Source organism: Gadus chalcogrammus, chromosome 10 (assembly GCF_026213295.1).
Source record: "Gadus chalcogrammus isolate NIFS_2021 chromosome 10, NIFS_Gcha_1.0, whole genome shotgun sequence".
NCBI classification, from domain to species: Eukaryota; Metazoa; Chordata; class Actinopteri; order Gadiformes; family Gadidae; genus Gadus; species Gadus chalcogrammus.
Genome location: NC_079421.1, coordinates 5,947,130 through 5,975,115, shown reverse-complemented (window position 1 = coordinate 5,975,115; position 27,986 = coordinate 5,947,130). Strand labels below are relative to the sequence as shown.

The 27,986-nt window shown below is 50.6% G+C and overlaps 1 protein-coding gene across 1 annotated transcript; it reads left to right on the top strand.

The window, feature by feature from the left end:
• Positions 1 to 251: 251 nt before the first annotated feature.
• atg2a (autophagy related 2A) lies at positions 252 to 26,602 on the top strand. The gene is given in 43 exon segments (XM_056600078.1): positions 252 to 786; positions 1,107 to 1,269; positions 1,728 to 1,877; positions 2,683 to 2,785; positions 4,135 to 4,279; positions 4,735 to 4,977; positions 5,114 to 5,213; positions 6,540 to 6,704; positions 7,638 to 7,768; positions 8,157 to 8,235; positions 8,725 to 8,965; positions 9,257 to 9,398; positions 9,749 to 9,847; positions 10,412 to 10,567; positions 11,430 to 11,715; positions 12,456 to 12,528; positions 12,907 to 13,075; positions 13,580 to 13,722; positions 13,951 to 14,096; positions 14,321 to 14,475; positions 14,585 to 14,714; positions 14,860 to 15,044; positions 15,568 to 15,648; positions 15,937 to 16,043; positions 17,097 to 17,189; positions 17,464 to 17,534; positions 17,802 to 17,878; positions 18,666 to 18,788; positions 18,790 to 18,837; positions 18,971 to 19,097; positions 19,648 to 19,913; positions 20,320 to 20,549; positions 21,397 to 21,532; positions 21,634 to 21,858; positions 22,501 to 22,602; positions 23,115 to 23,199; positions 23,368 to 23,521; positions 23,684 to 23,753; positions 23,867 to 23,949; positions 24,419 to 24,540; positions 24,645 to 24,799; positions 25,142 to 25,300; positions 26,052 to 26,602. Coding segments are annotated over 43 exon segments (6,126 nt in total). The 5' UTR covers positions 252 to 615; the 3' UTR covers positions 26,289 to 26,602.
• The last annotated feature ends 1,384 nt before the right edge of the window (positions 26,603 to 27,986 follow it).

Below are 27,986 nucleotides of genomic sequence, written 5' to 3'. Positions count from 1 at the left end.
GACTTTAAAATATATTAATAATAGGTTTATATGTATATCTACAACCGTAAGATGGTAAAGAATAGAATACATGCACAGTAAAAATCAGAATTACACAATAATATAAAACGCATTTAGAATCATAGCTTTGCGTATCTATAGTAATATAGATACACTACAATTTTATTTTTGAGACCTCACAAAGATGGCGTCCTTCTGTGTCTCTTCCGGAAGTTGTCAGGCTGGCGTCATCACGCACCGTTGTTTATCGTACCTCCAGTTCACGTATAACAATAAACAACCCAGAAACAAGGGATACGCGTTAGGACCTGTCGCTTGAATCCGAGACAGATGTGGTCGGAAAATGTGAACTTAAACAACAAATAGCAAGTGAACCATCTCGTTAACCCCGCCTGGATTCTTCACGGTCCTGAACACAAAGGATTTTCGAGTTTTGGGGTCAAGAAACCAAAAGAGTGACGGTTCACCCCCTTCCCTAGCCCCTCTTTAGCTAACACTAGCTCAGTCTTTGCTTGCACACTTTTGTTGGTTTGTTATGCAGTGGCCAGAGGACTGTTCTCGCGTGTGTTCTCCTCTGCCACCTCTTTGTTCCCTCACTCCCCTGTCTCCAGCCCCATGTCTCGCTGGCTCTTCCCTTGGTCAGGCTCGATCAAGAAGCGGGCCTGTCGGTACCTCTTGCAACACTACCTCGGCCACTTCTTGCAAGAGCGACTGAGTTTGGATCAGTTGGGTTTGGACTTGTACAATGGCAGTGGTGTCATCAAAGACATCAACCTCGACGTTTGGGTGAGTTGGCGTTGGGAGAGGCTGTCAACTTTCCAGCCCACACTCCATGTTTTTGTCGAACTCGTGCACCCTCGACTATTTCGCAATTGGGAGTCGAGTTCATCAACAATCCTCAACGTCATGTGTCTCCCTTTTACAAACTCTTGGACCAGCAGTTATAATAACCTGCGACGAATAACAGTGTCAGAATCTGTCCAGTTGTTATTGTTCTCTCACATTGCCTGCATTACCTAAATCATGGCTCTTCTGTCCAACACCATGATAGAAAACACATGACATTAAAACGTCCACCATTCCTGGTTTGTTTGTGCTCTTAATAGGCGGTTAATGAGTTCTTGGAATCTCTCGGTGCCCCTCTGGAGATTGTGGACGGATTCGTGAGCAGCATAGCAGTGACCATTCCCTGGCAAGCCCTTGTGACAGATCACTGCACCTTAGAAGTAACTGGCCTTCAGATAACATGCCGACCCAAGTATCGAACCAGTAAGTCACCTGGTAACCCAAACTTGTTCTGCCTCTCGCTTCCTCTCTCTCCCTTTTCCTCCCAATAGAAGACCAGACTGAAGCATTGTATGCATGGACACTTTCATCTAAATACTCTGGTTGACAATTGGCTTCATGGCCCATACAGCAGTTATAACAAAACTGAACTACAGTTCAGTTTAAATATCACTGCTGGTACTCATTCGGATTTCATTGATTGACTGATCAATTATTTGTCTTAATAAATAAATAAATCGAACCCAGTCAACGTATAAATGTCCAAAGAATTTTATATTTATTTAATACCGGCTATATCAACCAAATTAGCTCAGAGAAAATCTTCAGTGGCAATAAAGCAAATGTTTATCTAGCAATGTGACAAAGTTTTCTGTCATCGCCACAATCCAAATGATCATCTGCTGAATGCTGTTTGAGATTGAATTGGTGCTTGTGCTCAGGCGGGAGTTGGGACTCCCAGGGATGGTCGTCCAGTATGACCTCCAGCATGCAGCTGGCTCAGGAGTGTCTGAAGGACCCCCCAGAGACGTCGGAGGAGCCGCCCGCTCCGCTGGAAGGACTGGAGATGTTCGCACAGACCATCGAGACAGGTGACTAAATCTGTGTTCCTGAAGTGGTTCCCCTTAGAACCCTGCAGGTTGGAGTTCTGATGGCCAGATGGTTCGAATGAAGAGACGGCCACAGCCTGAAGAGGATGATAATATCAAACTTAAGGCAAAGCCCCGACTCTGGTAACACACAGGCCATTGCAATATATATATATATATATTTTTTAGAACGTTTCTTTAGTGATGTGATGTCGCTATGTACAACGTTTTGCAATCCGGGCCGACTTTCGTCAAGAACAAGTCCAGCTTCCTGTTTTGTCCAAACATTTCTCCCAAACATCACCAGAGATTAGATTATTTTGCATTAACGCTACGGTAGGCCGTCTGGAGGAACCAGAGAGAGTATCCAACCAAAAGATTGAAATCCCACCCATCCCATCAGGCCTCCCTCGAAGCCACCCTCCCCAAAACACGGGACTAGTGCGCTAGCTTTAGCGACAGGTCTGCCTATCGTTGTGGAAGCCTCCGGTAATGCGCAATCAGTTCAAGGGCAGAGTGGGCAGAGTTTGGTAGGTAGGTACACACCAAAATAAATGTCCTACCCTACCTTTAAGGCAGCCTACAGATAGCGTTTGGTAAGGATATCGTTTTCATTAGATGTATGAAACAGTGCCTACGTTGCTATGATGTCTGGCTAAGCAAAATTTGCAAACCTTGACGTGTGTGTGTGTGTGTGTGTGTGTGTGTGTGTGTGTGTGTGTGTGTGTGTGTGTGTGTGTGTGTGTGTGTGTGTGTGTGTGTGTGTGTGTGTGTGTGTGTGTGTGTGTGTGTGTGTGTGTGTGTGCAGTCCTCCGTCGCATCAAAGTCACCTTCGTGGACACCATCGTCCGCATCGAGCACCAGCCCCTGGACCTGGAGACGGGCGTCGCCTTGGAGATGCACATCAAACGGTAAGCCCCGCCCCCATGACGTGGGAGGGAGAAATTATTTTTGTTTCGTATTCACTTTGTTTCTCCTTCGCCAAATGTGAAGAGTAGAATGCAACCCTCCATTTGACCAACGTCCTGAAAGTCCCTACAACAACAACAGCTGCTATTTGACCACAGATGTCCCAGTATGTGATTGCAGGGGAAATGGTGGCCTGGGATCAGATTTCACCCTTAACCTCCCCTCCTGTACTGTAGCCTCCCAGAAGACGAGCAGAAGATGCTGGCTCACTTGTGAAGTTTAGAGAAATGTGCTCCATGCTTTGCCCAAGTGTCCCCAACAGTATATACTCAGGGCCTGTAACCACATGGCTAAGGGAGGGAGGTAGGGAGGGAGATAGGGAGGTGATATTGCATGTATGATATTGGTATTGTTCCCTACATTGGCAACCCTTCTGGGCCACATGTGATTGGAAACTTGATTCTGGTATGTGTGTCCTAACAGCCAAGCAGGATGGAGAAGGAATCTGTGTATTTGACTGTACGAGAGTTTATAACAGAGGTTATAACAGACTAATGATCTGTAATGAGCTGCCGTTTTTCTTGGCGGATTGGTAATCATTTCCTCATTTAAACTGCTTTGACCAACATGGGAGAATCCTTATTGGGTGACCGTCATTTTTTTTCTACTGTAACTTTACTACAGTTCAGCAAAAGTTAGACCAGAACTAGTCAATCCCCATAATTATGTGCTGTGAAGCTAAGATCTTGCCTATTGGCCAGCTCATTCGAGTGGCCTGGTGTTGTCACTTAAGTCAGCTGACGTCTGTGTGAAATGTCCACCTAGTCAGATCTGCAAGTCACTCCATAGTTCCCACTCCGTACCTTCCTCGGAAGAACTATCCACCAACTCTATGATTAGTTTTAGAGGGAAACAACCGTCATTCTGGATGTTGAACAGATGAGGCATTGCATTCCTACTACATGTATGTTTGTGTGGTGTATGTGGGTTTCACCGTACACTAGGCAGACAGGTCCCAAGCTTCCTTCAACACGGGCTTCGCCGTCTGTCAGGGCATAAAGCGTTCTCTGGCCTGACAATCCCAGTGTAGCGGGGTGCCGTGTCGGAGCAAGAGCCGTCTCCCTCTCCGTCAGCATCTGATTGGTCAATAGGGAACCCAGCCGTGTCAAATCCTATTTGTTGCCCATCAAGCAAGCCGCAGACAAATTTAGGACATGAGATCCCCTAGCACTTGGATTGAATAAAGTGTGTGTGTGTGTGTGTGTGTGTGTGTGTGTGTGTGTGTGTGTGTGTGTGTGTGTGTGTGTGTGTGTGTGTGTGTGTGTGTGTGTGTGTGTGTGTGTGTGTGTAGGCTAGAGTACTGTGACGAGGCGGTGCGAGAGCCAGCCGGGCAGAACGCCGTGCCTGTGGACATCCACCAGCCCCCGGCCTTCCTGCACAAGATCCTCCAGCTCAGTGCCGTGCAGCTCTTCTACGAGAGCACTGGCACACACCAGGTGGGACACCCGTACAGCCTTGCTTAGGTTGTGGAAGCAATCAGGATTATCTTTTGGAGATGGACAGCTGTCACCTGTATGGCCACCGTAGCTCACACTCTGCCTCTCTGGCTCCCTCTCTGCCCCTGTCCCTCTCTCCCTGCCTCTAGCTCTCTAATTTAAATGGATCAACATACATTGGGGTGTTGTGTTGCACTCAATTTCACGTCTACATTCAAGTTACTTACAGTTTCCGTTAGGATCGTCGTTCCCATGGAATGTGAGGGTAACTAACTAAACCTCAGCCAGATTGCGGCGGGCACACGATTCGAACGGCCGCTTGGTCTGGAGTGCGCTGTGTCTGTATCTGTGAGAGCCGTCGGGAGGCCCGACGTGGAGTGGCACCATGCTGCAGGCTCTGTCGGACCAAGCTACGGCCTACTGACCCTTGATCCTCTCCGTCCCTGTCCGCCCAGGGCCCCGCTCCCCCCACCCCCCAAGGCTCTGCAGCTGCTAGTGAAGGAGAGGAGGAAGATGAGGAGGAGGAGGAGGAGGAGGAGGATGATGATGAGGAAGATGAGGAGGGAGAAGAAGAAGAGGAATCGCCCTCCAAGGTGCCTTCCCGTCCCACCCAGCAGCCCCTCCTCATAGGAAGCTGCTCAGGCTTCATCGAGACCATGGTCAAAATCAAACAGAACGACATGCTGCCCGGACCAAAGGTGAGTTTGTGTTTGTGTGTTTGGCTTGGAGCCAGCATGTACGTATTATCGCTCATGTCCTGCCGCCTGTCCCTCTGTTTTCTAAATGTGTGTGTGTACGTTTCTGTGTGTGTGTGTGTGTGTGTGTGTCCATCAGTTGGAGCTGGATGGGAAGGTGGGCTGCCTGCACCTGCTGCTGTCCCCGGATCAGATCATCCACCTGACAGACCTGATGGCCGCTCTCTGCATAGACACCGGTACTGACCGTAGACTCTACTCTATGCTCTACTCTGATCCACAGATTGGTCCTTACATTCTATTGCATTTTTTATGCATTCGTTCTCCTAAGTCCAATGCAAACGGACGAGACATTGTTGGCCAACCATTCCCAACATTTTCTGGCACAACATGTTGCTTCCGTTCACATGGCATGGTGGCACTTGTTGCGTGTTTTCGGGCCTTGTTGGATGTTGTTTGGACTTGTTGGATGTTGTTGGGACTTGTTGGATGTTGTTGGCTGAAGTGTAAAATCCGTCAAACATTTGGCGCATGTTTCAACATGTTAACCGAAGCGAAGCTCAACATTGTCAGGTCGATGTTGTGTCCACAGAACACTCAACAATGTTCAATGCGCGCAGGCGCATTTTAATGATTGCAAAGCCCTATGGGACATATTACTGTTCCAGAATGTAGCACGGCACCAACAAAGAGGCAACCATGTTACGTCCGTTTGAACAGAACCTACATTACATACCAACAACACGCGACAACTCCCAACATTGTCGGCAGAACTAAGTTGTTGTTTCGTCCATTCACTTTGGCTTTTAGTCTTAATTAAGTTTGGAGGGAAGCAAAGTGATCAAATTTAAAAGAGGCAACCATGTTGGTTATGGTAGCCCTTATCAATAATGTCACTCCTTCCAATGGGTTTTATTGGTATCCTAATGCAATGGGGGTTAGGCACAGAATATCTACAAGGTCAGTAAGTTCACTGACACCCGTCCACAAGCGTACCTGTTTAATAATTGACCGGGGAGAATAATGGTCGACTTTGACACCTCTCCCACCGACCAGTTGGGAACACAAGCTGCCAGTGTTTGCCAAGATCGTTACTATTATGGAGGAGTGTATTCAGGTCCATAGATGCCATCTGACGAGTGGTTCCAGAATGATTTGGCCTTTTAATTGCATACATCCAAATTAGCTTCAATACACGCAGTGACAACTCACTAGTGGATCGAACTTTGTAAAGGGATAACGGGGTCGCCTGCACTGCATGCCTGGTTTTGAATTCTCCCATAATGTTAGGAAGTATTCATAGAGCGTTCCCTGTGATAATTCTCCCATAAATCAGGGATATGTTTGGAGATCCAGCGCAGTGCGTCCTGAGCGTCCTCCTTTGTCAGTATTTCCACTGGTCTGCTTTGTGTGACACATCAGAGTTCCCTTCTTCTGCACTTTTTAAGCTTCTTCTGAACTCAATATCAAAAGGTCAGCTCATCTATAGGCCTCTGTAAGGGCCCATAACATCTGTTGTTATTCACATAACACAAAGACCCCTTCTCTCCCCCCCCCTTCCCCAGAGCCAGACAGTAAAGGCCCCGGGGTCCACAGCCAGCCCCTGGAGCCCGACGACCTGCGTCTCATCGAGGAGGACCTCAGCAAACAGCTGGACTCCAGCCCCCGGGACCGGGACTGGGACGAGGACGGAGATATGGACCCCTTCCTCTACGGGATGGAGAACGGAGGTGGGAGGGGGGTTTGTAGTAGGACATCTTCAATGGGAAACACAGTTTTGTTTTCGCATCTGAATACATTGGCCTGGTTTACATGAGAGTAATATGTAGAATCTACAACTTTGATTTTCACATATGTGATTTAGTGTTAAAAAACGAATCTGGATATACAAAAGGCCGAGCACGCTCACTGCCGTCTCTGCCTGTTCACATGTTGGGGCGGTTTATAAGAGATACATTCTATATATGCGCACACACCTACAGGTTTCAGATGATGGTTTTCACAATCTCTATGCGTGGGCGAGGCAGAGCGACCACAGTGTACCAGTTCACACCGCTTTTTGGATAATGCTGCGAACCCTGTATTATGTGCAAGATGTTGGACTGACCGTTCACACCAAAAAAGAATGGGCGTTGGCGAATCCATACAAAGTAAATGCAAAGAAGCATCTAGAGGCTAATTCTTTAGCGAGAAAAAAAAGCAAATTGATGAATGCTGAGGTGTGAACACCCTGGTTTGCACAGATTTTTGCGTGAATCTACTCGGGCGAACACTTATATAACCCTATATGATATATATAATATACTGTATAATATCAGAGCCAAAAGTTGCGTGCGCCTCCAGATAATATAACAGCGGCGTTGGGTTCTCCGACGTCTCTACTTCTTCCATAACAAGTAAAGACTCGTAGTGGGGGTTATCAAGGCCATGGTGAATTGGCGGAAAAAAAAATTGACGTTCACAAGAGGAAGCCCCTCCACCTATACCCACGCAATTAAATTTGCATGGTCAAACTTGCGCAAATCAGTCCTGCGAGTAAAGTTTGTCTACCCGCGCGAGCAAATACACGGTGAAAAGCGGGCACAACCCGGCCATGTTTTATACACATGACCGCATGACCGCCCCCCTTGGCTGTGGCTGAGCGGTGTCCTCCTTGTGCTCAGACATGTTCTACTCCATGGGTCCCGGGGTGATGAGCGTCAGTGTGACGTCGGCGCGCTCCGGCAGTGAGCTCTCCGACAGCGACATGGAGTCCTCAACGCTCAGCCTGAACAGCCTCTCACAGCCGGCCCAGGTACCTGACCTTCCCCCTCTGTCTGTTCGCCACCCCACCTGTCTGTCTGTCTTTCCAGTCCGTTGTCTTATGGTGCCTCCCTGCATAAAACCATCTGTGGCTCCTAACTATCTGCCTGGTGGTCTTTCTTTCCATTCTGTCCATATTTTGCTCGGTTAGTCTGTACATCTGTGGTGGGGTTTAAATGTTTGTATCAAGATCCTCATTTGAAGCAGGTATCCTTTTGAACTGGCATGATATTATTGGCAGCTAAAGCTCAATCATTGAAGACTTTGGGAACTGTGTTTCAAAGAGCGCAGTGATCTAATGTTTTCAAATCTGTGTAACAGCAGATGAACACCCTATTTCGTTATTTGAAGGCTGATGTTGATCTACTCCTTCCTCCCAGGGCATGTCAAACTACCCCAGACGTTATCCTGTAGCAGGTTCCATGTCCAGCCTATCCCAGGCCAGCAGTCGCCCCAGAGGTAACCACCTGCCTCTGGTGTGGCCCCGCTCTGCCAGGGGCCGTTAGATCACAGCTGAGATGAGCTAGTCCAGATGAACTGGACAAGGTGCATGCAACAATGCACTAAGGTCCCAAGATGGTCATGGCTAAACATAAATAATGCTTTGGCATCCTTTCCTTTTTAATAACGCAGTTTGTAGCTTTTCACAGTTCCCTCTGCTTTATTGATTTATTTTCTGATCCATTTGATGAATATTGACAAATCACGCCACACAAACACGATTATGAAAAGCTGCTCTCTAGGGCTTAGTGTTTATTATATTCAAATCCAGTTTCATATGGAAATATTTCATATTTATATTCATATTATTTATTACGTTTTATGCATTTGCGTATATTTGTCTCTCCCTCCATCATGTTGCTATTGTGGGTGTACATGTGTATGTTGAAAATGTTCAGTATAAATAAAGCTTTAGTGTTTGAGATGAGCCCTCTGCCCCGCCCCCAGGCCGCTCCCACAGTGGCCAGTCCGAGCCCCTGAAGCCAGACGCCTTGCTGCGGCTGTCGCTGGGCGGCCTCACCCTGACCCTGCTGCAGGAGGACCCGCCCCCGGCCGCCGCCGGAGCCCCCTCATTGGCCCAGGTGTTCTTCCGGGAGCTGGCCTTCTTCAAGGACAGCATGTTCAGCGAGAGGGACTTCACCCAACTCCGGAGCAGCTTCGCCAAGGCCTGCCCCCACTCCAACATCAGGTGGGCTCACGCACGCACACACACACACACACACACACACGTTTGACGCGGACACGCACACGCAGACGTACAATCGCTGAGTCACACACGCGAAGACACACCACGCAAGCACCCACGTAGACACATGCGCGCATACATGCAGACACGCACGAGCGCAGACGCACACACACGCACGCGCGCACGCACGCACGCACACACGCATGTGCTCGCAGACACGCACGCACGCTCACCTACTCCTTCATTTTTGATCGCACACTCAATCATACACACTCTCATCTCCATCCATCCTAGGCTGACGGGGGCGGCGGTGCAGGTGGCGTGCGAGACGAGGAGCGGCGGGCGCCACAGCCGATCGGTGACCTCTGACCTGTCGTTCAGCCGGCTGGAGCTGCTGGAGTGTCTCTGGGGGGACGGAGGGCCGCAGTACTGCCAGGTACCATCCCCGCTTCCTCTCCCTGTCCGACCCACAGTGACCCATCGACACGCAGGAATAACGTGCAGTGTCTTTTTCCTTGGCTCATACAGCGTGAACATCAAGGCTGGGTCTGTTGTCCTACTGTCCTACTGTCTGTCTTCATCACCGGCCAGACCTAAGGAGTTAACGATTTGAATAGATCAATTGATTTCCTGCTCTCCTCTCTCTGTGTGTGTGTGTGTGTGTGTGTGTGTGTGTGTGTGTGTGTGTGTGTGTGTGTGTGTGTGTGTGTGTGTGTGTGTGTGTGTGTGTGTGTGTGTGTGTGTGTGTGTGTGTGTGTGTGTGTGTGTGTGTGTGTGTGTGTGTAGTTGCTCCAGTTCCAGAAGGCGGGTCTGTTCACACTGGGTACTGCTCCCCGACCCTGTGCTAAGCTGCACTACAGCCTCACTGAGAAGCAGCAGCGCAAGGTAACCTTAAGCACACACTCTCTCTCTGACTCGCTCTCTCACTCACTCTGCTGTACTGTACGAGCTGTTCATTTTGCACATTACATCGCATCAAATTATAGTTGTGGTTGTAGCTGACTGAGGGCGGAAGGGGGGAGTCATAACCCACACTTTGTTAAATGCACAAAAAATGCAGTACTTTGTGAAAAACCAAACAAAACCATATAGTGAGTCCATTGCTTTGGTGTCAAATGACTGAAAAACATATACAGTGAGTGTTCGGTAGCTAAACCTTCTCTTATTACTGACAAATACACAATGCTCTATTGCTACATTTGAAGTGACTGCAGTTTACACCCTTTGTTTGAACATCTTGTTTCACTGGGGCTGTCTGACAATATTTATAGACATGCTACTACGTGTCTCTTTGTTTGATATCAATCAACCCGGTTGCTTCTGCCAACCCTCGCTCACTAGCATCGATATCTGGCGGTCAATGTTGTCGATGTAGTCATATTCGAAAATGCTATTTGTTTGTATATGGCTTTGTTTTAAGTGTGTGTGTGTGCGTGCGTGTGTGTGCAGGGCCGACAGAGGGTGGTGCGCCGGGACAGCGTGGTGAAGGTGGAGTTGGCGGAGCTGAGCGCGGAGCTGGACCTGGACGTCCTGAGTCGCCTGGGGAGCCTAAGCAGGGCCTTCAGCCACTGTCCCACACAGAACCCCCAGCCTGCAGCCACACAGGTACTGGCACTCACCCACACACACGCAGGCTTACACACACGTACTTTTTTATTAAGAAGCAATTTTTGAAAAAGCACAACTTGTGCCTTTTACAAAATGTGTGTGTAAATGAATATGGCTCTTACAATTTAGTTGTAAAGTAGTTACTACTTGTAGGACTCGGAGCCATATTTATCTATTCAGTCATGTTCATCCTTTGTGCTCCATACCACGAGGGGGCTGTATTGGGTGTGGCTGAGGTTAAGTGCAGTCAGCCATGCAGGTCATTTAACCCAAGGAAATGGAGAAACAGGTGTTGTTAATTGGGCAGCGAACAGTTTTTCGACTGTGCCCTTTGTGTGATAGTGATCAGCAAATCGGTTTGTTAATCTTTTTACTGAAGCGTATTATGAGTTAACGTTATTGCCGGTGAATGGATTTATAAAGGAAAATAAACCTGCCGTATTATTGTCAAACTTAACTCCCGTTTGTTATTTACTGAGTGCACTGGGCGCACGTCTAAACAATCCAGGCTAAACAACCAGTAGTGGCTTCGAACAAGGCTTAGCCATTACAAGATAATAAACACCGAATTGTGATGCCTTTGTGCAAGGCAGTCGACCGTCAGCAGCTTGGGCAGAGCTCCCTCCCACCTTGGCCTAAAGCCTTAAATAATATCACCCCCTCTTTTATCTTATTTTGTCTTTTTCTGTAAAAAAATCTATTTTTTTTTACAGGGACGGCTGTTGCAAATGAGCTTCCACTATGAGCACTATGATACCTACATTGGATAGCTGTTCCCAGTTTGTCGGTGTGCACTGTATCTGTCCGTATTAAATAAATGATCAATAACCTCCCTCTTTGTATGCCGCCCCCCCCCCAGGTCCTCAGCAGCGAGCTGTACTCCTCCTTCTCCCTGTCGTCTCCGCACGCCGTCCTGCGGCTCCGCTTCCCCGTGCCCGACCTGCGGCCTCCGCCGGAGAGGCGGCCGCCTACCCAGAAGGCAGTGCGGCAGGAGACCCTGGTGCTGGAGCTCTCGGACCTGGAGCTCCGGCACCAGGAGGCGCCGGACCTGCAGGGGGAGCAGCGGGCGCAGCCCCCCGGACAGCCCCCCGCCGAGGCCCACTGCCTCACCCAGCTCCTCGAGGCCTCCTTCAGCGACCTGCAAGGTGAGGGCTCGGTCGTACCGTCATGGCGTCCGTGGTGCTCAGGTGGTGTTCAGCGTTCACCTAGAGTCTGAATAGCCACCCCATCCCTCCCCTCGTACTTGTTGTATGTTGGACATCCTTGCACTTAATGTACGCACTTTTAATGTATGTGGTACTTAGTTATAGTACTGAGTTGTGTCATATCCTAGCTATCTTTGCTGTATATGGGAAAGGGGTTAAACTAGTGACTGTTAATGCCTTGCTATTCTTTCTATGAACATCCTTACTGTACCAACGGCGAAATATTGTTTCACCTTCTTCTGACAAACGTACTTATTTTGGATAAAAGCTTCAGAATGCCCTGAATGTAAATGTAAATTGTGCAGATGCTAAGATGGCCCATGTCAGCGTCGGCAGTGGGGCCTAGAAGTATCTGGGTGAAACAGAGTAGAGGACAATGAACTTCTAATGTCGGAATGGCATTTTCTTCACAGTTAAACTTATTTATTTATATTTGATATAGTGAATGTGGATACATGTAATGAGGGCGTGAACCCAGAGTTGGGAGTGGGGGCTATAGGATCCCTGTATTATCCTGCCAATGCATAGAATAGCAGGCGCAGATAAAGCACTGTCCACATACATTTGCATTGCTCGGTTTACATCAGGTCCTCAGTTATCTACTTCGCCTCCATTCAGCAACAGCCTTTATTTCTGCATGTTAGATCTCTTCAATGAATGTTGATTCCTTCTTCTCCCAGGGTCCTATGAAGGCTGGGAGGGAGACCCCTTCCCCTGTATCAGGGTGAAGAAGAACGGTGAATCTCTTCCCAGGTGAGCCCCTCCAGGAGAGAGCCATGTACTCCTCCCAGAGAATGATGCTCTGGACTGGGACAAAGTTTAAGTCCAAAACTCCTTTGCTTTTACAAACAAAATATCCCACACGCTAAAATAATTGTTTATCTATCTTTTTTGACCGACATTCATATTTTTATTGCTCTTTGGCATGGGATGGGGATATGTCAATTGTAAATGAAGAGCATAAAGGGTATTCAACACCAAATGTTATCAAATTGATCGAGCCTAATCATTCATTTAGTGATAGAACCAAAACCAAGTTGGGGTCCAGTTTCACTCTCTCTCACTCACTCACCCATCCACTCTCTCTCTCCCTCTCTCCCACTCTGTCCCTCGCCCGTCCCTCCCCTCCAGGCTATCCGTGCGTGTGAGTGGCGGGGACGCCCTGGTCTCGGGGCCCGGCGGGGGGCTGGGCTGCTTGGCCCGGGACCTGGCCACCATGTCGTTCGAGAGCCCGTGTGACATCGGCGACAAGACCAGCTCCCCCTTCTCCTCCAACCGCACCATGTTCGAGACCGAGGAGGTGAGGCACGCACGGGGCACAGCCAGGCATGCACCGCTGAGAAGTACACAGGCACCCACCCACACACACAGACTACACAGGCTAAAGCAGCCATTTTGTAACAACAGTGGAGTTCAGCAACAATGCACCTGCACAGCGCCAACTTATTACATGTAAAAATAATAAGGAATTGAGTTGATACTGCAACCATGTAAAAAAATCCTGGGGAGAAACCTAGAGGCATATACAATATTCTCACACACATGAGGACCGCATTGCACACAAATAGGACCATCGTCCAGAACACACTATCAGGCTCTGACTATAACTTGTTGCACGTTTATCTCTAATTCTCTTCCCCCGTTTACCTTGCATTTGGTCTGATTTCCCCCACTTTCCATGTCTCTTATTGAACCATGCATTATCTCTTTATCTCCCTGTAACTATCTCTCCCCCCTCTCCCCTCTCTTCTCTCTATCTCTCTACTCTTTCTGTCCCCCCTCTCTCCCCTTGGCCGGGGTGCAGATGGTGATCCCCGCTGACCCAGAGGAGATGCTTCAGTTCCAGGCCCACTGTGTGGCCCACTGCCGCTGTGCCATGGACATCAGCCTGCCACTCGCTTACATCCTCCTGCCCAGCAAGCAGGCCTTCCAGAGCCTCTACAACAGGTGGCGCCCCACACACACACCGGGTTCACACCGGGTTCACACCAGGTTCACACCAGGTTCACGCCAGGTTCACGCCAGGTTCACGCCAAGTTCACGCAAGGTTCAAGCCAGGTTCACGCCAGGTTCACGCCAGGTTCACGCCTGGTTCACGCCTGGTTCATGCCAGGTTCACACCAGGTTCACACACCTTTCCCTCCCTTTTATCCATCGTTCTTTCTCGACCCGCAGGATCAACAATGACCTCTTAATGTGGGAGCCCCCTCCTCCACCCCCGCCCCCTCCTCACTCTGACCTCCTCCACCCCGTCGCTGCCCACCTCAACCGCCGTCACCACGACAACGAGTTCCAGCTGTGCAAGTCGGCCTTCAGGCTCGGTGAGTGGGACCGAGGTTTGTGACTGAGTATAGGAGCACAGGAATGTAACGGTATAGTATCGGCCACAGTCAATTCCTGGATCCATGCTGGTGTACAAAAACAATAAGACTTATTATTTTTACATCAAATACACATCTATGTCGCCATAGGATCGAGTGAGAGTGCTTGTGACTTGTATGTCGATTCAGTTTTTAAACAAAGGTATACTTCAAATGTGTTGAAGATTCTGATTCGGAAGAGGAGGACGCTCCTTTCTACTCGGTGGACGACTCAGCAGAGAAGAGAGCGTCCCAGCCCCGGCCGAACCACAACCTCAGCCTCCTCACACTCACTGTGGTCATCGGCAAGGGCCGCCTCCAGGCCATGACGGACAGGAAGGTCAGCCAACCCACTGCAGCGCATTCTGGGAGAATTCATTCATTTGGGTTTTAGTCTTTATTTAGGGATTAGTCTATTGATTTTGCCCTTTTATACTCTGTGCTAATAGGACCTCCATCATGGGGAGCTGGTGTTGGACCTGGAAGGAGGGAAGATATTCAGCGTTGCACAGCACCAGAACAACCCAAATCTCAACTTCCTGTGCTTGGAGAGCAAGAAAGTGGACCTTTATCATAAAGGTCAGTTTTATGACCCCGAGTTCTGAGATTAAAGTCAGAACTCTAAAAGAATCACTTGTGGCCCTAATCCTCTTCCGTATTTTTACAATATCGTTTTTCGCCCCCAGAAAATGATTAATGGATCCTTCATTATTTTCTCTAACAGCTGCAATGAAAGAGTCCCCCATCCCAGAACGGTTGGAAATGCCCAACTTTAGCGTTCCGAAGAACCTGGACCCAACCATTTACCAGACGGAGGCGGGGGTGAGCAGCGTGAGCGGCAGGGAGAGCGGGCTCCAGATGCTGTCCACCGCGATCAAGATATCCCTGGACCCCAAGAGGAACGTCAAGGTGGTTCTCTCCCAATGATCAGGCCTCAGCAACTCCATCATCAGCGTTACCAGCACCAAACATTTAAGATGGCTTCCCTGGGGATTGGGTTTGGGTTAGCCTCTTCCGCTCCTAAACTTAAGCCTTCAAAACGGTAGTGAAGTGAAAGCATGTATAACATATTACTTCTTTAATGGAGATCGTATAATGGCATTTAGCATTAAGCTTTTATCCAAAGTGACTTAAAACGGTTAACGCCACATTCACACATCAACGTTGGAGTTAACCATGCAAGGCGACAGCCAGCTCGTCAGGAGCAGTTAGGGTGAGGCGTCTTTCTCAGGGACACATCCACACTCAGCTAGAGGAGCCGGGGATCGAACTAGCAACCTCCCGGTTACCAGCCAACCCGCTCTACCTCCTGAACTAAGCCGAACCCCTCAATCAAACCAGAACACAAGCTGACTGACTATGTTATATTGTATTACAGTGGTACTTTCTGATTCTTTACTAATCCAACCCACTCCTTCTCATGTTGTGGTAGGAGTTCCTGGTTGCTGTGAGACTTCAGGGCGCCACCATGCGGCACTACGTGACCCAAACCGGCCACAGCTGGTACGAGCAGGTAGGGAGACCGTCCTGCTGTCACTCATTCCTCGTGGCTCGTCGTGTTCATTCCTCCTGCACTGCAGCTCCTTCATCAGATATCTCTACTAATATCATACGGGCGAGGAAGAGTAGAAAAGCGCAGGAGGGCAAAGAACGTATAATCATATTCATCCCAAGAGTTCATATTATTTCTATGAAAATGGCCGATATTTGGTGCACCGGATCTACCCTATTCTTGCTCTGAATGGCGACAGCCTAATCCTTTTAACGTGTCCGTGTTGTGTTAAATGTTTTGCGGTTGCAGCTCGTTGAGTTTCTGGACGTGATTGACGACCCCATTCTGGGATACACAGCGCCTGCTGTCATTACTGTCCTCCACACTCAGCTGGCCACCTGCGCTGTGGACTACAGGTCTGTACAGACGACCGTTGCAGAAAACCCTAGCAACACCTTCACACATTCACACACTGACGGCGGAGTCATGCATGCAGGGCGACAGCCAGCTCGTCAGTATGAGGTGTCTCGCTCAGGGACACCTCGACACTCAACTAGGAGGAGCCGGGGCTCGAACTAGCAACCTTCCGGTTACAACCCACCAAGTTGATAGATACACTCTTGAAAGTCACATTTATTTGCATAGTGCCGTGTTCTTGAAGAAAGGATTCTAAACCGGATCGCTTTTAACTCACTTTATTTGTTAAAGTATTTCGGTATGGTAACTACGAAGCAAAAGGAGGGGAATGTATTTGTCACGCACGTGGAGCGACAAACAGCTGACCTGTCCTCTAGCCACGGGGCTACCATATGTTTCTGACCTCCTCTCGCTCCCGCTCTGCGTTTGTATCAAGTAGGCGTGGCCTACGTGACGTATTGGCTCCGGCTTCCTCGTCTGTCTAAAGGTGCTGCCATCTGTGGCTGGAGTAGTTATTGCAGCTTGTATGTTGTGTCCTGCTCCCCTTGTGGCTATGTATAGTAGTTACAGCTTATGTGTTCGATCCTGCTTCCTCGTGGCTATGTGGGGGTAATGCAGCTTATGTGTTCGATCCTGCTTCCTTGTGGCTATCCTCAGCTCTGGAGAGGGCCGAAGCCACTGAAGCTGAAGTTGTGCGTACTGCATGTGCGTGGAGACCCACGTCAGGCTCAGAGACACTGGGCAGGTCTTTGCGGAGCTGCATGCCTTAATACTTCCACATCACTAACCAGGAAATGATCACGAGTCTGCGCCAGTGATAAGATGTTGGCAAAGCTAAATATCCATGTGAAAAAGTTTTTTGCAAAATAGTTCCAATACACTGCTGTCAAGCAAACAACCAACTGAAAATACTGGGTTTTGTTTTAGCTTGGTGTATTCCTTTTATAGAATCAAAACACTACTATTGTAGCAAAAAGCTACTATAAAGAATAACCTTCATCAACCAGTAGACCAAATAAACCTAACTTCTTTCTCTTTGAATCTCCGCCCAGGCCTCTGTACCTGCCGCTGAGAGTCGTCTTCACTGCGGAGTCCTTCTCCCTGTCCAGCAACATCATCGTGGACACGGCCACCTTCCACCTCAGGTAGGACCTGCTCCGCTCAACTCACTTGGTCACTGGAAGCGGGAGAAAAGCAAAGATCCCGGAGTCCGTGTGCGGACAAAATAATGACAAGAACACAAGATTAGAGTTAACTTGAAAGTTGTCAAATAAATGAACACTAAATCACAATGTGGATATGATATGATAAGATACTCAAGCAGAGTCTTGGCTCCCTCTGCCCTTGTTGTGTGGCTCTACGACCAGAGACCTGTAGCGCTGGAACGAGCTCTCACCATCTCTCTGTCCTCTGGTCTAGATTCATCCTGGATGACTCTGCCCTCTACCTCTCGGACAAGTGTGAGAGTGACACCGTAGACCTGAGGAGAGGTAGGACGCAAGACGCGTGTGTGTGTGTGTGTGTGTGTGTGTGTGTGTGTGTGTGTGTGTGTGTGTGTGTGTGTGTGTGTGTGTGTGTGTGTGTGTGTGTGTGTGTGTGTGTGTGTGTGTGTGTGTGTGTGTGTGTGTGTGTGTGTGGTTATCAATAAACAAATTAAAACCTTTGTGGGTCAGACATCATCTGCACTTTCATTAGCGTTTCATAATTTAAAGACTGTGTATGTGTGCGTTGACATGTTCTGCGCTCTCCCCCCACAGACTACGTGTGTGTGCTGGACATCGACCTGCTGGAGCTGGCAATCACCACGTGGAAAGGCAGTGAAGCGGGAAAGCTGGTGAGGGAGAGAAAGAGAGAGAGTGTCTGCACTGTGGTGCAGACACTCAGGTGGTTCACCCTGTTCAGTGGTGGTTCACCCAGTTCAGTGGTGGTTCACCCAGTTCAGTGGTGGTTCATCCAGTTCAGTGGTGGTTCACCCAGTTCAGTGGTGGTTCACCCAGTTCAGTGGTGGTTCATCCAGTTCAGTGGTGGTTCACCCAGTTCAGTGGTGGTTCATCCAGTTCAGTGGTGGTTCACCCAGTTCAGTGGTGGTTCACCCAGTTCAGTGGTGGTTCACCCAGTTCAGTGGTGGTTCACCCAGTTCAGTGGTGGTTCACCCAGTTCAGTGGTGGTTCATCCAGTTCAGTGGTGGTTCACCCAGTTCAGTGGTGGTTCACCCAGTTCAGTGGTGGTTCACCCAGTTCAGTGGTGGTTCACCCAGTTCAGTGGTGGTTCACCCAGTTCAGTGGTGGTTCACCCAGTTCAGTGGTGGTTCACCCAGTTCAGTGGTGGTTCACCCAGTTCAGTGGTGGTTCACCCAGTTCAGTGGTGGTTCACCCAGTTCAGTGGTGGTTCACCCAGTTCAGTGGTGGTTCACCCAGTTCAGTGGTGGTTCATCCAGTTCAGTGGTGGTTCATCCAGTTCAGTGGTGGTTCACCCAGTTCAGTGGTGGTTCATCCAGTTCAGTGGTGGTTCACCCAGTTCAGTGGTGGTTCATCCAGTTCAGTGGTGGTTCACCCAGCCTGAAGCCGTTCCATCTCCTCCATTCACTGCCTCCTTCTCTCCCCCTCCCCCCCTCCGCTCAGACCCAGCCTCTCTTCGAGCTGCGGTGCTCCAACAACGTGGTCCACGTGCACACGTGCGCCGACTCGTGCGCGGCCCTGGTGAACCTGCTGCAGTACCTGGTCTCCCAGGGCGACCTGCACCCGCCCCCCCCGCCACACCTCCCCCACCGAGATAGCCGGCCAGAAGTTACCGGTAGGGACGAGTTGTGGTTGTAATCTGACCCTGAGTTTAAACACCAGACTCTTAGCATGGTGTCAGCCTATCGGGTGGAAGCGCGTCCCCTGACTGTGTGGCCCGTGCTGTGTGCGCCCCGTGTGTGTCCCAGCTGTCAGAGAGCCCCGCCTGCCCGCCCCCCTGTCACCCCGCCGAGACGGCAGAGATCAATCAGTATGACCTGGCAGACGCCTTGATTGACACGGAGAGGAGCCAACGGGAGGAGGGGCCAGAGTCAGGTAATGATGCTTAGCTTGTTAGTGACATTGAGCGGTCTTGGTCTCACACCACAACAACTGATGAATGACAGTTAGATTGGGTTGGTCTAGCCCTGCTGTTTCATTCTACGTTCACAATATGTAATCGAAGGTGACGACAAAAACGCTCTTTCTTTATTGATGCTGACATGCCATGTGTGTTGTTTCCTCACCGTGTGTGTGTGTGTGTGGTTTCTCCCTCACCGTGTGTGTGTGGTTTCTCTCTCACGTGTGTGTGTATGTGTGTGTGCGTCTCCTTCACTGTGTGTGTGTTTTTTCCTCACCGTGTGTATGTGTGTGTGTGTGTGTGGTTCCTCCCTCACCGTGTGTGTGTGTGTCTCTCTCTCCGTGTGTGTGTGTGTGTCTGTTGTTTCTTCCTCACTGTGTGTGTGTGTGTGTGGTTTCTCCCTCACCGAGAGTGTGTGTTATTTCTCCCTCTCTGTACGTGTGTGCGTTGTTTCTTCCTCACCATGTGTGTGTGTGTGTGTGTATGTGTGTGGTTTCTCCCTCACCGTGTGTGTGCGGCCCCCAGGCTCCCCCTCGGTCCCGCGGGCGGACCCCGTCTCCGTCTACCTCTTCCCGGGAGAGGCCCCCAAGCGCCGGCCCTCCTTCCCGCCCGGTGACGGCGAGGAAGAGGAGGAAGAGCAGGCGGAGGAGGAGGAGCCAGACCTGGAGCTGGATGGGCTGGTCGCCACGGCAACGGAGGTCCAGGCAGACGGGATGTCCCAGGAGGGGTCGGACGGGTCCACGGACAACGACGACTTCTGCATCCTGGAGGCTCCGGGCGTCGGAATACCGGTCAGATCCTGGTGTTTGCCTTGTCAACACTATTTCGTACTCTTGTATTTTAGTGGCATGGTAAAGTGCATATTGTTCCGTACAATACGCAACATTTGTGATTTCAAGCTAGCTCCAGTCTAAATACAAAACAAAAAACTCCCCATTGCTCCTCACCCTTCTCTCTCCTTCCAAATACACTTGTCTCTCTCTCTCGCTCTCTCTCGCTCTCTCTCTCTCTCTCTCTCTCTCGCTCTCTCTCGCTCTCTCTCTCCAAAGTAGCCTGATGATGTGTTTAAGAGCACATTTCAAACTCAATTATTTTGTATATTGTCCCTTTTCCTTTATAATCTAATGTATTGTTACAATTAGTATTATTAGTAGTATTTTTTGTGTGTCCTCATGGAGCCCCGCCCCCCTGTGTCAGTCCAGGGACGGGGAGCCCGTGGTGACGGTGCTGGCCCCGGGGCCCATCAGGGTGAAGGACGGCCACTTCTCCCGGCCGCGGGGCAGCGCCGACCTGCTGCGGGCCCCCGCCGGCTTCCCGGTCCCCCAGAGCCGCGTGGTGCTGCGGGAGGTGTCCGTGGTCTGGCACCTCTACGGGGGCAAGGACTTCGGGGGCCGGCCCCTGTCCATACACGCCACGCAGGCTAACAGGTGACACACACACGCACACACACGCACACACAGAGACACACACACACACAGACAAACACAGACACACACACTCACTCACTCACTCACTCACAGCAATGTTTTCTGTTAATTGGTCAGTTAATTGGTCAGTCCCAATGCGGCATTTTTTTGGGATTGTTGCTGCCAAAAATCCTTGATTATGCGGCACGTTTTCTTAAAAAATGCGATGAAATATGCTGCATATTTATGCAATTTTATGTGATGAAATTGCGGGAACTTGCAGAAATTGCGGGAACTTAAGAAAAAATGCGGGAGCTTCCGAAAAAATCTGCTTTTCGATGACGTTCACGGCGTTGTGTAATTACGTCCCTTCAAAACTTTCCCATGGCAACAGGGGGAAATGGCTGCTATTGTGTTAAGTAAACGCAAACATTTTCAACTTTCTGCTAAGATATATGTGACTTTTTTGCAACGAAAATGCAGGGATTTTGAAATCATGCATGCCCCGCATATTTTGCGAGGAAATCAACAATTTATGCTGTGAAAGTGCGGCATATTTGAAAAAATGCGCCCCCCGCATGAATATGCGGACTTTGGCTGATTATGCGTTGAATTATGCAATCGCATAATCACGTTTTTCTGGAGGGACTGATTGGTGAGGATGAGAACATCTCACATCTTGTGTTGTGATCATTTACGAAGCAACTCGTCTCATATTACTTTTGGCAAAAAAAATAACGTGATACCAATGAAGGATTATAAATAAAATGAACTATAAGATGAGGGACAATTCCATTTTTCATCCCCCTTATTACAATCCACCAATGCCGGTCCTTCCTTCCCTCTCCCCCCCCCTCCCTCCCTCCAGGGGTCGCTCCGTGCCGGCGGGCGTGCGCTGCTCCCCCTCCCGCTCCACCGGCCCCTCCCGACCCCAGAACTCGTGGCGCTGGGCCGGGGGCAGCGGCCGGCAGCACGCCCTCCTCATGGAGATCCAGCTCTCCAAGGTGAGCCTGACCCCCGCCCCCCCCCCCCCCCCCCCTCCGTGGACCTCTCGGTCAATCTAGAGGCACCCACCCACCGTTGACCTCCTGCGTTCCCTCCCCAGGTGTCCTTCCAGCACGAGTCCTACCCGGCGCTGGTGTCGGGGCCCGAGGCCGAGGGCCTGGGCCTGGGCGTGGGCCCATGCCCCGGCGGGGAGCAGCCCCTCTCCAGGCAGGTGTTCATCGTCCAGGAGCTGGAGGTCCGGGACCGCCTGGCCTCCTCCCAGCTCAACAAGTTCCTTTACCTCTACACCAGCGAGAGCATGCCCCGACGGGCCCACTCCAACATGGTGAGAGAGACAGGAGGGGGAGAGAGAGACCGGAGGGGGAGAGAGAGAGACCGGAGGGGGAGAGAGAGAGACCGGAGGGGGAGAGAGAGAGACCGGAGGGGGAGAGAGGGAGACCGGAGGGGGAGAGAGACCGGAGAGGGAGAGAGAGACCGGAGGGGGAGAGAGAGAGACCGGAGGGGGAGAGAGACCGGAGGGGGAGAGAGAGACCGGAGGGGGGGAGAGAGAGACCGGAGGGGGAGAGAGAAAGACCGGTGGGGGAGAGAGAGAGACTGGAGGGGGAGAGAGAGGCCAGAGACAGGGGGAGGGAGAGAGAGACCAGAGGGGGGGGGAGGGAGAGAGACCGGAGGGGGAGAGAGAGGCCAGAGATCGGAGAGGGAGAGAGAGGGAAAGGGAGACAAGAGAGGTAGAGGAAGGAGTGTGAGAGAAGGGGAGCTGGAGAGACGGAAAGAGTGAGAGATGGAGGGAGTGAAAGACGGCGAGAGAATGAGACACGAAGAAAGTGTGAGTGACCGAGAAGGAATGAGGGCGACGAAAACGGTGTGGGAGAGTGGGAGGGGCGGCGAGAGTGAGGGACGAGAGAGGGCGAGGTTATGACTGCCCTGGTCTGTGGTCCTGACCCCAGCGGCTCTGTGTGTGTTTCAGCTGACAGTGAAGGCGCTACAGGTCTGCCCCGAGTCAGGCCTGGGGGGTCCCGAGTGCTGCCTGAGGGTCAGCCTGCTGCCCCTCCGCCTCAACATCGACCAGGTCAGCCCCCTTGATGAACACAGGACGCCCTCTGGAGGGAGGCCGGTTCTCCTCAAGGGGAAATGCAGTCCACTCGCCCTAATATGGTCACACATTTACATTTACATTTAGCTTTCATCCAAAGCGACTTGCATAAATGCATTTGTCAGAAGAAGGAGATGCAATATATCGCTGTCGGTACAGTAAGGATGTTCATAGAACCAAGTGGCGGGCACTAACAATCACTAGGTTAACCCATTCCCCGTATACAACAAAGATAGCTAGGATAAGATGCTATAACTAAGTATGCCGTACAATAAGTGTGTACATTAAGGGCCAGGACGTACGTACATACATACTCGTACCACCACTTTGGGGCCAAAACAGAGAATATAGTCACACGCTGCACAATGTTGGATCTAGTCCCTCCTGGGTCTTCTCTCTTGTTAAGTTTACTCTGAGCAGACGCCGCTGCTCCACTGACGGGAGCCAGGACCGTTTGATGGCTTAACTGTACGTGTCTCCTCTCCCAGGACGCCCTGTTCTTCCTGAAGGACTACTTCAGTAACCTGGCCTCCCTGGTGAACCCCTACCTGCCTGTCGACCCTGCAGCAGAAGGTGAGCCTCCTCTTCTGGAAGGCGATCTGAATACGATCAACAACTTGATGAAAAACAAGGTTATATTACAGGGCTTAACAAGATGGCTGACTTCATATCCGAAGCGTGTAAGAACTATAAGGCCATTTCAATGATATTTTAAATATGATGTACGTATTTAATCCTCAGTGAAGGCAGACTCCGCCCAGAGGTCGAGCGAGGAGGCGGAGTCAGGGGGCAATCTGGGTCCTGACCTCGCGGCCTCCGTGGAAACCACCTATAGCGAGCAGAGCTCCTCCTCTGCCGGCTCCACCTCCTCCTCTGACCAGCCAATCTACTTCCGGTATTTAAACAACCTCTTCATACCATTTGCTTTCTCTAGACTTTAGGGCAAGAAAGGCCTACTCTCCTTAAATCAATACACTAAGTAGTGTAAACCTTTTTTTTTTATAAAATAAGCCTAAACCATGGATATATGGATTTTAATGTTTTATTTGATTTGCAGGGAGTTCCGTTTCATCTCTGAGGTGCCCATCTGGCTGGACTACCACGGCAAACACATGGTCATTGAGCAGGTAAGGGCGTGACGGAGCACTGAACCGGTCGCCATGACAACGTCAATGTGTGCTGTTGCATCTCCTCTCTGTGGATCCAGTCCTTTTTGTTTCACGGCCTCCGCTCTCCTCAGGGGACGTTTGCGGGCATCCTGATCGGGCTGGCCCAGCTCAACTGCTCCGAGCTGAAGCTGAAGAGGTTGTGCTGCAGACACGGGTACGAGAGCCCCCCCCCCCCCCCCCTCTCCCCCCTCCCTCTGCCTTCACACTGGACCATGTTCCTTCATGGTTTTAATTGGACTGGAGCTCATCATTGACTGATGGATAACCAAGGTCCAAGCATGTTTTTCACAGAATGCAAAAGTAGTTTTCTTATTGATTTCTGTCTTAACATTCTAAACGGGTGCCGTTGAATCAGCATACTAACAATGATCCTTGTTTGAATTGCTTTGAAAAAAGGTCTGTTCTCATTTTCTGCTTTCTTCTTTCTGCTCATATGAAGTCATATGAATGTCATAACAAAGGAGTCATGAGTAATCATAACGGCTCTAATGCAACGTGGAGAGTGCATGTGATCGGTTCAGGCTCAAGTCGTTCTCTACAGTTCTTCAGATCTTCTCAGTGGTCTCTTGGTAATCTCCCCTTCTACCCCAAACCCCCCCCCCCCCCCCCTTTCTTCCCCCCAGGCTTCTGGGCGTGGACAAGGTGATCCAATACGCTGTCAGCGAGTGGCTGACCGACATCCGCAAGAACCAACTGCCGGGGATTCTGGGAGGCGTAGGCCCCATGCACTCTGTAGTCCAGCTGTGTACGTTGGTCCCCTCACTCCCACACACCCAGACAGGGAGGCCGACAGCGTGAGAAGGATGCCTGCCTGACCCGGTCCCCCTCTGCCCCCCTCTGTCCCTCCAGTCCACGGCGTCAGGGACCTGTTCTGGATGCCCATCGAGCAGTACAGGAAGGACGGCCGAATCATCCGCGGGCTCCAGCGGGGGGCGGCGTCCTTCGGCACCTCCACCGCCTCGGCCGCGCTGGAGCTCAGCAACCGGCTGGTGCAGGCCATCCAGGTACCCTGAGCCCCGGGCGGCCGGCTGGGGGCCGCAAGAGACGAGTGTGGGGGGAGGAGCATTAGGTCGGGGACTTGCTGGTCCCCATAAACAACATGTTTCAAAAGAATCCATGAAAAGGGGATGTAGGTGTTTGGGAAAAAAAAATTATTTATTCTGATTTAAAAGGAATCGAATCAGCATTTGTGAGATATTTATATCTATATATTTATGTTTACACATATCAAATGTAAAATAGGCATTTGATGTCCAATGCGACGAGGTGTTCATCCATCCATAACGTGCTCCAGACAGCGATGTGTGACTCTCCCCCCCCCCCCCCCCCCCCCCCCCGCTCCGCAGGCGACGGCGGAGACGGTGTACGACATCCTGTCCCCCACCCCCCCGCTGACGCGCTACAGCATCACCGAGGGCCGGGCCCCCGCCGGCCGGCCCCGCCGCGCCGTGCAGCCCGCCGACCTGCGGGAGGGCGTGGCCAAGGCCTACGACACCGTCAGAGAGGTGCGTCGCCCCGTCACTCAGCCCTCGGTCACAACAAAACCGTCCGGACCAGGACAGACGCACGAGGTCGTACGCTTACGATAGGCTGCCTTGTTCAGACAGGGCGTGCAGGGTTGCTAAGACCCTTTTTGTTTCTATTTCTTCCTGGCTGCGTTGCGCGTCATCAGCGCTGAAATTATGAACTATTTCCGTCTAAGAAACTGTGTTCATTGGAAATGGTTGGACAGAGGGAAAGGAAAGATCACTTCCTGAGTGAAAGTAGAGTAAATATGTTTTAACCAGGCAAAGTCGCAGGTCGGTGTGGGAGTGTTTGAACTACAAAACAATGATCCGCGTCCTAACGGTTCTGCTGTGAGGTTTTGGTCAGGCTTCTGATTGTATGCCTTGAATTGTGGCTACTGTCCCTGGAGGGAGAAAGTTCCTTAAGTTCTAAATCACTGGCCCCGGTAATGTACCCCCAACTGGTACTATCACGGGCGCCAGTCATCATTGGTTCACCTCTGGACTCAGCCTCTCCCCTCCCTCTCTCCCCTCCCTCCCTCTCTCCCCTTCCACTCTCCCCTCCCTCTCCCTCTTCCTCTCCCCCTATCCCTCCCTCCCCTCCCTCTCCCTCTTCCTCTCTCCCTCTCCCTCTCTCCCCCCCCTCTCCCTCTCTCCCCTCCCTCTCTCTCTCCTCTCTCCCTCCCCGTCACCTCCCTCTACCTCTCTCCTCTCCCCCTCTCCCTCTCCCCCTCTCCCTCTCTCCCTCCAGGGGGTGATCGACGCGGCGCAGACCCTGTGCGACGTTGCGTCGCGGGGCCACGAGCAGAAGGGCCTCCCCGGGGCGGTGGGCGGCGTCCTGCGGCAGATCCCGCCCACCGTGGTCCGCCCCCTCATCGTGGCCTCGGAGGCCACCTCCAACCTGCTGGGCGGCATGCGCAACCAGATCAAACCGGACGCCCGCAAGGAGGACTTCCTGAAGTGGCGCACGGAGGAAGGCCAAGAGTGATCTGTGTTTGTGTGTGTGTGTGTGTGTGTGTGTGTGTGTGTGTGTGTGTGTGTGTGTGTGTGTGTGTGTGTGTGTGTGTGTCACCTATTTGGTTAGGTGGCAAGTGTTGTGTAATGTGTGTGTGCGTGTGTGCGATCGTATACTCGATCGAGTCTAACAGCATTTGGGAAGGCGTTAAAGGGAGTGAATTGGGCGACCAGTTGCACGTGTTTGTTTTACAGAGAAACTGAGTTTGTCTACTCGAATGACTTATGTCCAGTATTTTACACATCTCGCTTCCTCACAGACATTTTGCCCCCCACCCCCCTACCCCCCCCCCCCAACTTCTGATGCAATCAGGTAGATCCCATCAGTCTGCAGTAAGTACACCAGTTAGTACACCAGTATGCTCTGTCTCTCCCTTGCTCCTTTGTTACTCTTTGGTGAATTATGCAAACATATCAACACCACACTCTTGTTCCTCGTACTCCCATCCCACACGCTGACGGCCGCATGGGCTGTGCCCTCTGACCTTTCCCCCCCCCCCCCCCCCCCCCCTCCCTCTTCACCCACCACATGTTTAAACTGGTTCAGACGGCCCGGTGTGGATCAGAGACGTCCTCGTAGCAGAGCGGTCGTTGTAGTGATCTGGAGGCAGAGGGGAGCACGGTGAACTGAGACGTCCCGCTCTGCCCCAGTGTTCCGTGCCATAAACGCTTGCTATAAAGTGCTCTTTTTTATATAAAACGAAAAGGAAAAAAAAATGGTGGCCTTCCTTGATCACATTTTCTATAACACTCATCCCTCGCGACTCATGTGCATACGCATCGCTGAGTGGCAAACGGGGTTGTGTTCTATTGCAGTCTTTGTCTTGTCGGCCCATCGAAGCCAAGTGGATTCATGGTTTCGGTGAAAGGGGTATCGGAGACATTAGTGGTTCTGTTCTGTTCCCATCGAGACCTCGAGGGCTTGGAGAGCTGTATTAATCGGGTCTCTTTCAAAGCTCATTTTAGTTGCCTTCCTTCTCCTTTCTTTCATTTGTTTTATTCGGCCGTGAACTCTTTCTGGATTCTCCGTTTTACACATTGTTCTTTGTATTATTGTGCCGTGTAAGTCAGAAACTGTTATGGGCTACCGATTCCACATTTGGCATATGGGTACAAATTTCCTCATGCTACAAAAACCTATTTAATGTTGTGGGGACAACATTCTTCCTCCACTCTCTGACTCCAACCTACTCGCCTTTTTAAAAATATTTAAAAATAGTTTTCTCAATAGTCCTAATGAATGAATCCGGGCATCAACACATTTAGACAACAGCATAGATATACTAATAAAATGCAATTTTAAATTTTTGATAGTCCTTCCTGCTAGAATTGCCCAGTTTCAATATATTGTGGCCTGTTGTACATCACCTACTATATATCTTATAACAAGTAACTATTGAACCCAAACCCCTTCAAAATGCACTGATCAACTCGCAGTGTTCTGCTGCCAATAGGTGGCGCTGTAGCATCTTTTAATCGCCCTTCGGCATCCTCATCGTAACGTCTCGCATCGTACAACACTTAAGAACTGGTAGCCACTGGTGTAATGGGATCTGGGAATATAGCAGGCCACGGATTGTCAGTTCAAACATGACTCTAGTGGTGGTCATTTATTTTACATTCTCTTGTTTGCACCGGAAATCCACTTTCATGATGTCACATTATTAGTTTC